General features: G+C 34.3%; 1 protein-coding gene across 1 annotated transcript; it reads left to right on the top strand.

The window, feature by feature from the left end:
• Window positions 1-1,410: 1,410 nt before the first annotated feature.
• Window positions 1,411-2,457, top strand: LOC145679504 (glutamate receptor ionotropic, delta-2-like). Its single transcript, XM_081750083.1, has one exon. The coding sequence runs from the start codon at window positions 1,411-1,413 to the stop codon at window positions 2,455-2,457; it is 1,047 nt and encodes a 348-aa protein (XP_081606209.1).
• The last annotated feature ends 8,063 nt before the right edge of the window (window positions 2,458-10,520 follow it).

The following is a 10,520-nucleotide window of genomic DNA, read 5'->3' as shown; positions in this document are numbered from 1 at the left end:
TGTGTGATACTAATATCAGGTGTAGTCAGAGAGCATTTTGGTTTGGTTGGTCGGAGGGGGGAGGCTCTAAGATGAGATTTTGCTCGGGGTTTACTACTAGCCTTGTTGCGTCGCTGTACCCGAACCACAAAACAGAGCGCGAACAATTTGTCCTCTTTGGAAATTAGGAACTTCGGCCATATTATACTATCCCCATCTACTTAGTTCACCGAACATTTTCATTCTATTGCCCCTTATGTAGTACGGTGTTTGCCTTGAGACCAACAGCCCGGCGCTGCAGTTGCCAACCCAGATATCTGACGTAATTGCAACTGCAGGTGATTCCATTAAATAATGGAGAAGGATCTGTATATGAATACACTTATTTATAACTTTTATTCTAGTATAAATACTTTTAGTAGACTTTTATTTCTTCTGATATTTGTGTTAAATGAAATATGTCATCTATTTTCTATTTTCAGAATTAAAACAGTGACAAACAAGTTGAATTATCTTGAAGAAAATATCATATTTCTTGCTTTAATTATGAGAGTACTAAAGATTTGCAGATTATTTCTTCTGAAATTGGTGATGCACGCATGGTTGACAAACACTGCAAAAACAGAATTAATAGTGTCGGATAATACTTTTAAATTAATTGATTACGAGATGGCGCAATTTTTGACGAAGGTCTGTTCTACATTCCATCCAGACCTTAAAGTTGTTGTTTTAATATTTAAATCCAACGCACAATATCCTACTCGGTTAGTGCATAACATGATTCAAAGAATTCAGGTACCTATCTTAATTATTAACATAGAAGCAAGGCAGTATCTAACATCTATTAAACAACAACATATACCATCAAATCACGATTTGATTTTTAATTTCATAGAAAGTGGGCAAATTACAGAAGAGCTAATTGGTAGTGACGATACTTACTTTTGGAATAGTAGAGCTAATTTTATTATTGTTTCACCTGCAGAAAGTCTAGATACAGGATTTCTTTTACGGAAATTCTGGGACGAAAGAATTATGAATGTCATACTGGTACACTATGAAAATGATAATTCCAGCACAACTAACAATAGAAATGTTGTCTTTTATTGTCATAATCCGTTCTTAAAAATAACATACAATCATAAAGTGACGATGACAAATTCAAATGAATTTCTGGGTTCATTTCGTAATGACAATTGTCCACCTAAAACACAAAACTTTAATGGTTATACTCTGCGTACAACTAGCGTTGAACTAAAAGCTCCTCCTATGTTCACAAAGTATAGGAAAGGTGATAAGTATATATATCATGGATATTATATTTATGTTTTTCATGCTCTGAGAAAGTATATAAATTTTACAACTAAAAACATTATTACCCATGGACCATTCAAATACGGGAAGAAATTTCGAAATGGAACATGGTCAGACATGGTTGGAACACTCGTAAGTAAAAAAGTTGATTTTGCGGAGGTAGTTTTCAGCATCCGTCCTGATAGATATGGTGTCGTCCAATGTACAGAACCAGTGTCTCTTTATACAATGTCAATATTAGTACCTAATAGTGAAAAAATACCTCCAATGATGACAATGGTTCTTCTTTTACAGCCGGAGATATGGTATTCCACAGTAACTACATTTGTGATTATTGTCATCAGCATAAAACTCTTTCAGGTGGTATTGTTTGTTGACCAAAGAAATCAAACCTTCTCCCAAATATTTCTTGACATATTTGCATCATTTTTCCAATATTCTATTAAACTTCCAAAGAATAATGTTGTCAGAATAACATTGTTTGTTTGGTTATACTTCAGTTTAGTGTTAATGTCTCTTTATCAGGGTGAAATAGTAGGCTGTCTTACAGTTCCACAATATTATCCTAACATAAACACCGTAAAGGAGCTTGCTAATAGTAAAATCACTGTTGCAGGATTACACAGCTATCGAAATGTCTTTGAAAATAAACAAGATCCCAACTTGTGGACATTGAATAAACGCTATGAGATCAGACCAAGTTTCGAGGATGCAATGAATCATGCAATGCAACAAAAGGAAATAGCCGTTTTAGGTCCGAAAGAAGTTTTAGAATACTTCAATTACAAGGCGCGAACTTGTTTAAGTTGTGATCCTGAGTTTCATATTTTAAAGGAAGATATAACTATACGTCCCGTGGCCCTCGCATTGCCCAATGGGTCCCCTTTTGAACCACTCTTTAGCACCCTTATAAGAAGAATGAAAGAGTCCGGGCTTATCAATAAATGGTACTTGGATGTCGTACGAGGTAGTGAGGATGACTCTGAGTGTGAGAATCCTTGTGATAAAGAACATGTAGCTATCTCCTTAGAGCACTTAGAAGCTATTTTCTTAATTCTCGTGATTGGTTCATCTGCTGCACTTATTATGTTTGCAATTGAATTAGCTTTAAATAGAATTGGAAATAGCATTATAAAGTTGAGAACTCATGACGTAAGCGTATGAAGGAAGTACAATGTTAGAATGTAATAAAGAGATTTTTAATGAACGATGCTAGAAATAAAAATCGGCTAGTTACTTACTTGCTCTTTGTATATCTGATAAGTTATTTAGTATGGAAGAACTTAAATAATTATGAATGATTAATGAAGAGAATTAGTTGTTTCTTGTAATCAATACGTTTGTGATGTTAATGGTATACGTTAATGATGTAACTTGTGCTTTAACAATTGTTATTATAGGTAAAATATTTGCACATGCTGTATTTAGCTTGAATGTTTATGTGAATAAAAATGAGAACAGGATAACGTGTTTCGTAATACTCAGTGTGCGAAACCCTAGAGGAGATGGAGACATTCTTCCCCATACTTGATATTATGAGGATCAGCACTCTTTAGTGCATATTATTTCATCGAGCACAAGTTATATCTATAAAACACGTGCTATTATTTATAGCCATCAATTCAAGCAAACAACACATGAAGTAAACAGTAAGACACGAAGCTAGCACGACGGATCTCGAGGAGAAACGAACCACCCACAAACCACCTAAGAAAGAAGACCAGGAAATGTCCAAATTATCAGTTGACTACTGATCGCATAACCCACAACACACGCTGCTAAGGTTACCCTGAACGAAAGAGTGTTACCTTACCTAAATCCTTGCAGGATGCCATGAGCTAATGAGATTCTTAATTACAACCTAAATCTCTGGAGGCTGCAATGACCTAAGGAGGTTTGCAGTATACCATAACTTATAGTTGCTACAGATGCTATGGAGGCTGCCACGAGCTAAGGAGTTCCCGTTCAAAAGTATTTCCTCTCTTCACTTTTACTTGTAATAAGGATAGACACTCATTTATTCTTTTTGTACTTATGAAGAAGTTTCGATATATTTGTATAAATACATTTGTTAAAAGGTTAAATCTCGAAGTGTTATTGATTCTACCAATTAACATTACAATATTTTTTGAAGGGAATTCCTACCATTAAAAATCATAATGGGTGTGAATAAAATAACACTATTGTGAGAAGTTTGAAAATAATTGTAGTAATTCACATATAATTAACGTATTTCACAGTCATTAATAGATGAACTAGTGGTATCTTTAATTTGAATGATTAAATATGTAAACTTTCTATCTTGAAACATTCAAGTGCAAAGAGGATTTTTTTACATACTTGTGTGTCCCATGCATTTCGACCGTTATGATTTTGCACCCTGGTAACACTGTGCATTCAGGTACTGCATTGCCTCTGCCGCAGTATGTCTATGTTAGTTTGAATCGATGTTGTGCCTGATGTTGCCCACGAAATGACAATTTTCTCGTTTCATTTCGAAATTAAAACTGTACTTCTAGTCTCATTTTCGCGTCGCCAATGCAGACAAGAAGAGATTTCTAGAATCTATTGAACTAGTCCAACCAAGTCTTATTTCTCAAACAGTGTTTTAGTGTCGCATGATTCATAATATAAAATCCATTAATAATAAAGTAATCATATGAACTCAATGAAGAGTATTTATCAACATTTAAAGATACGCAAGTCATTACAGAATATATACCAATAACAAATGTTGCTTCATGTTGTTATTTCACACCCTTCACTTAACCTCTTCTAAAGTAGAAGGATTTTGACAACTTCCAGATTAAATTCAGAAAAACATTAGGCCACAAATTTTGAAAAATAAAGTTTAAAAGACGAGATTAGTTTTTCGACAATCGAGGAGATGAAGAGGAATTATTGGAGAATGGTGACGATACGAGAGTTTTAAAAAAAATTAATAGAAGAGACTAGAAAACTTATTTCTCGTCTCTTCTAGCCTCGTGGACAACACTAGTAGTGACACATTGATTTAAAATGGAATAATGATTGCACATGATACTCCATATTATAACTTCGAGATATTATTCAGAATAATCTTTTATTGCACTGTTACAAGTGGGATATGTGTCATTGTTATGAGTATATGTGAAAATGGTAAGTACGAGGGTAAGTCAAAAGTTATCTTCTTACATTGTTCATACTGATCTTTGTCCTTGTTTATTTTATTGTTATGTTGTTGTGGTCATGCTACGAAAGTTTGATTCTAATTTTTCCATTTGTTTTCCTTTTGATGGAGATATATCACTGCCGCTCCATTAGAAGTTTGCACCAAAGAAGAACAACGAGTAGTGGTCCAGTTTTTGTGGTCGGAATTTGTAAAATAAACGAGGATAGAGGTCAGTATGAACAATATAAGAACAGTTATGTCAAAATTTCGGATAATTTTTTATTTACCCTCGTATATGTGTGTCACTTTTAGGACTATGTCGGTCTCTGTTAGGAGTATTTCGTCATCGTTAGAACAAGTATTGATGCAATCTACTACTTAAGAGTGTATTCTTAATATATAAGGTGAGCCGAAATTCTCATTACCACCTATGCATGTTAGAAATATGGGTGTTGATGGAACTGTAGAAAACACAATATAATAATAACAAAAGGTATAATGTTATCTGAGGATGCTATAGAGGACATCTTATTCCAGAGTGTTTGTATACGCCATCATTTTTATAACAAAGAATTATTAGGTTCCAGATGTGGTCTGACACAAGACTGCTCTATATAGAGTAGTCTTGGGTGTGACATACATTTTCCACAGCACAGCAACCTCTTTTTTCAACACTTTTCTCGTTACAGTATTGTTTGTTTCGAAGGGGGAGGCTTCTTAAACCTTGCAGCAAAATTTCTATGGATATTTGTCATTGCTTTGCCTCTGTGGAGTCGCTCATGAACTCCGGTGCTCTTTACAATTCGTTCTTCAACGATGTGCATTGAATCATCATCCATGATGGATCCCACTATTAAATACAAACAATATATTATAAATGAAAGGTACATACAATAAAACATAGCAGTTAAAGCATTATCTGCAAAGAAACTTGTACAGAATGAGCGCTTACATCTCATACAATCAAAGACCTTTCTGGCTGAAATTGCTCCTAGAGTGGCAGCTAGTATCGATATTATTACTTCTGAGGTTACAGCTCCGTTAATATTTATTACTTGGTCAGATGAATTTTGAGTTACACTTCTAGGTAGAAAACTATGATAAATGGATTCATTAAAAGCAAGTACAGAGTTGGAGGAATCCATCACAATTGTCGGACGAATCCATCAGACTTAACAGAATGATTTTCTGACTTCCGCTCTCACATTGAATTCTTAGCATATTATCCCATTTTTTTCCTGTTCGGCGTTCTTTTGCCGTGAAATTCATGTCAATATTAGCCAAGTAGTCGCTTTAGTCCAAAGGATACGCCCTATGATCTTTATTTTTTTTTATCATTTCCAGTGCATCCGTATGTGCGATATCGAGTAAATCGCCCAAAAATTTAAGAAATTTTTTTTCATAACAATGTCGCGCTGCATCCCCTTTTTAGTATTCTTTTTTAGGCGAATACAAACGCCGTTGAGTTTTTCTATCTTGCTTACCACACGTTGTACGTTCCGGACTAAAATTCAGGTTTTTCACCACCAAAATAGTCACATTCTTTGTGATTTCTCGCAAACTATCGCTGATAGATGTTTTAGATTCCTTTTATAATCAAAGAAATTGCATTGTTCTGTAACTTTCTCTGTTCTTTCAGCTGGTATGGCCTGACTTTGATTCCCAGTGGGAGAGTACAAAAATATAATTTCACAGTCATTCACTTCCATAAATCATCCATTTCCTTTACTTAAAGACTATAATCGTGAGATGTTAAACTTAAAATTTATTTTTTATCTTTCGAAAAGGTCTGTGCCAATACAACGAAATGCTCAAATCTGGCACAGCAAAAGATTACAGAAACAAAATGGTTCAAAAACTACACTACACTACGTACACGAAAACTAGATGCCAATCAAAAGCCTTACAAGTTTTTTCGAACAACTATAGAGAAACATATATAGAAAAGTAAAATGAAAAATGAAATCTTTGACTTTTACGTCCCACGGTTATGCCGGTTAGGCTAAAGGAGACGGTGGTTATTAGAAATAAATGAAATGGTGGAATGAAGAAAGTGGGAGGAAACGGGAGAACCCTGAGGAAACCCACGCATGCGGTGTTTGTCCACCACAAAGTTCACTTGGTGGGAGTAGGGTTTGAACCCGGGACCCCGTGCACCAGAGGTGAACGCTCTACCACTGAGCCGCCACTTGCTTCTTCGCACCAAGTGTTTCCCCAGTTGGCCGTGTATATTTATAGGACACCTGTTTCGGCGTATTAAGATACATGTTTGGCTTTGAAGTCGACGATTGTCGCATTTTTTATTCCGACTACTTCTTTTGCTCTACCTTCCTCTGTATACTTTTTTCTTCTTTCTGTTGTCTACCCTGTTATCTTCTTTCATAAGATCTTTTATTACTTTTCGAAACCTGCCCCCCTGTTTAACTTGACAATTTATATAAACACTTAGTATAAATGATTCAAACTTAGAGATATCTGGATATTCGTTTCGGTTTGCACGAGATGTTGTGAGTTATAATTTGTAGGGTTATATACCTCTGTTATATGCGGGGGGACAATTTACTATCGTTAGTTTTGACCCGCCGTAGTCGTGAATGATTTTCCGGTGGAAGATTTAATTGCGTTCATTTTCTCCACATTGAAATAACATTGAAATATTTTACACATTGTTTAACCTTAGTCATATCAATAAGAAACAATTCGAACTCCACAACCGTCGCGGTCATTGAGCTCAATTTTGTTCCAATACCACACTAGAAACGAATCTTTTCTGATTATGTTTGCGTGGGCCCATGAATTTATTGCTAAATTCTTTTAAATTTGTCATTATGTATTGTAAACTGTAAAATTTTCAATACTATAAATCAATTTGAACTATCTATTATTATTTTGCACAGTGTATAATATTTCGTGGTCATTCCTGCCTGCTACTCTTAATATCTACGATTTTCACATCACTGAGGATTAAGTAAGTTGTAAACTTTTTTTCTTAGTTTCGTGCGGTTACTCACCTGATTTGACGAGTTTCTTTTGTTGTGTGTGATATATTTACGCAACTTTTAGATTATAGTGAACGGAGTAGTTAACTGTGAATTGTAGAAGATGATTAAATATATGTATTTTAAAATATAAATATGTAATAGATGTACGTTTTATTCTGAACAGTATAGTATGATGTTGGGATACGTCGTTTTGATGTAAATGAAGTGTTTCATTGCTTTCCCCGATCGGTTGCGATATAATCGACACGTTCGTTGCTATAGTTTGCATAAATTCAACGGATATAAAATTTAAATGTACAGTATAGAGCCTTGTACTTAAATGTTGTCCTTGTGATGTAATTCGACCTATATAGATATGTGTCTAACACTTAGTATCACCTTACTAATTGCATGTTGAATGTAGTAAAGAGGCAGGTTTTCGTGACTCATGGTTAACAGCTAATGTATCCATAAACATTGTGAAATCAGAATTCTTCGATATATCTTTATGCCCTTCCCGCTACTAATGAATTTCCAAAATCGAATAGTGTCATTCATCTAAGTGACCGCCATCGCTTCGTAACAATGATAAGCAATGTTCGCAATATAGTTTCAAGTTTCTTAGACAAGCCCACTCAGGGCATCTTTCATAATGAATAATCCTACTAACTTATCGTGTTTTCAGTTATATTAGTGTAATTCTGATTTTGAAATCTTCAAGAGATCTCGATTTTGATTATACACGCATTTAAATGATGAGAACAAAGATTCAGAACTTGATAGTAAAACTTAAGTGGTTTTGAAGGCCAATAAATTATAGTCTAATAACTATGCAAACCTAATATGTGTTAATTTGAAATAAATAAGTATCACAGTATGTGTATATTGAAAAAGGGATACAGCGTGCATGGACACCTAACGAGTGAAATATGAACACACTGAACAAATAACATTATGCAAGACGACGAGAAAATAGACTCATATAGTGAAATCTTCTCTACCTTTTTGTTTTTCTACTACAACGAAAGAGATTAGATCTGTTGTCACGAATTTTCGGTTTTGTAGTAACCTGTGTTGAATTCTACAATTAAATATTGATTGATATGTTTTAAAGTCTTATGTATAGTAATATATATATATATATGTGTGTGTGTGTGTGTGTGTGTAACTAATATCTTTTTCTTGTGTTCGTATTATCAGTAGATGTAATAAATGCTATGAAACTGTAATTAGGTAATAGTTTCCTTTCCAACGCACTGTTTAAGCGATTTACCTATATTAATATATTGTCAAATATGGTACGAATGTGTGATTGAATGAGTGGTAATTCTAGTCTTAAGTAGCGAACTCTAAAGTTTAGTCCAAATTAATAACCTTTGTTATGTGTATGTTTTAATTGGAAATATGCTTACATATGATCCATGACCTATTTCATGAAGGTTATTAATCTCTGATTAATTCGAATCGGATCTATAAGGCAAGCCGAAGCAGTGGGGTGGAATTGGGGATAATAACAGTTTTGTCCAAAACTTCAAGAACTCCGATTTATGGAAGATATGCTTATCACCTGCATTTTTTTCCTGGCTAACTCAAACACGTCTTTGTTTCACTGTATAAGACTCCGTAAATGGATGAAAATTATTTAATAATCAGAAATGAATAAGACAATCAATTTAACATTTCTCGCCATCTGGGCTGGGTCAGGGTAACTCCAACTGGTGCCTTTATCTGGATTCAGGTCAGTGTTGTATGAGTAAACATGTCTCTTACCATGAACAGTTCAAACTCGATTCTCACGTAATAGAACGGGAATATAAAGAATCTTCTGTACCTATTTAAACTTCTTTATTATATTTCGATAATTATTGAATAACCATAAAAAGAAATACAAATAAAATATTAAATTTAGCAATCAACACGCTTCGTTTCTTGAATTTATAAACCAAAAACTGAGTCCTCTTTCAGTTTTAAATTGGCGACCACCTCTCCGTTCTTCTTGTGTCTCCTTCTTCAAGTGGTCCAACTTAACAAACTAGTGTTCTTAAATGGACTGATGACATTAGCTTTGGTTTTCTGTAGCATCAAGTTACTAGGCGACTTTTTGATTAACATGAACATGTGTCATAAATGCTAATGAAATGAGATTCTTTCAATCATTATTTTCTCACATCAGTGATTCGTTTTTGGTGTATACAAAGAATATGTCGAACTCGCCCGAACAAGGGAACTTTCCTATATCTACATCTATTACATAGATAGATAGATAGATAGATAGATAGATAGATAGATAGATAGATAGATAGATAGATAGATAGATAGATAGACAGAAGTCTAAATTGAGCAGTTGACTGACTAATCAACTCCTTGGCCAAACTTCTTAAACCAGAAATTTCAAATTTCGACAATACGTGACGTAAGCTGGTAGTAAGTAAGGAATTTCGGAAATTCGACAAGCAAGGGGGAAATACGGGTGGCAATTATTAGGGTCTATACTTAAATGGCTATAGCTCCGAAAATCTGATGGTCGTACACTCGAAATTTTCAATATAGTCTTATCATTTAAAATAAATAGGCACGTTTTCGGGATTTTTTGATATTTGACCTAGAAGGGAAGAAAATGGGCGGAAAGAAAAAGGGGTGGTATTGCAATTACTACAATATCTACATTGAAACCTCTTCAAGTTAGGACGAAATTTAATGTTTGGACCTTTCATTTAAAATAATAAAATGCGTGTTTCATTGATTTGACTTAGAATGGAATATAAAGGGACTTCCTGAAAATATCCATAAGAGACGTTAGTATTTTATGTGAGACCTCAAGTTCGAACGCATTCTGTATAAAAGGTGCAGAAGTAGGAGCGCATAACATTAACCACTGTTAACAAATGGAAGCATTTGTTAGTAGGTATATACCGTTCAGATTGAAATAATTTGTATACGTTGCATAAAAGATCTAAAGCAGATGTTTCTAGGAGTCGGTGCACCGTGATGTATGCCAAGGGCTTTCCTGTTAACCATTACAATTTGTGTTTGCTATTTTTCTGTCTTTTTCATAGCTTTTCTAGTACTAATTGCAATTGTTAGTACTTGTTTTA

This window comes from Thermobia domestica, chromosome 2 (genome assembly GCF_964235325.1).
Source record: "Thermobia domestica chromosome 2, izTheDome1.hap1.1, whole genome shotgun sequence".
In the NCBI taxonomy this organism is placed as follows: Eukaryota; Metazoa; Arthropoda; class Insecta; order Zygentoma; family Lepismatidae; genus Thermobia; species Thermobia domestica.
The sequence above is the reverse complement of the archived record's forward strand: the minus strand, read 5'-3'. Positions and strand labels throughout refer to the sequence as shown.

Bases quoted from the DNA above. Each gene is read 5' to 3' on its own strand.
- LOC145679504 (XM_081750083.1), top strand. From the start codon at position 1,411: ATGGTTGGAACACTCGTAAGTAAAAAAGTTGATTTTGCGGAGGTAGTT.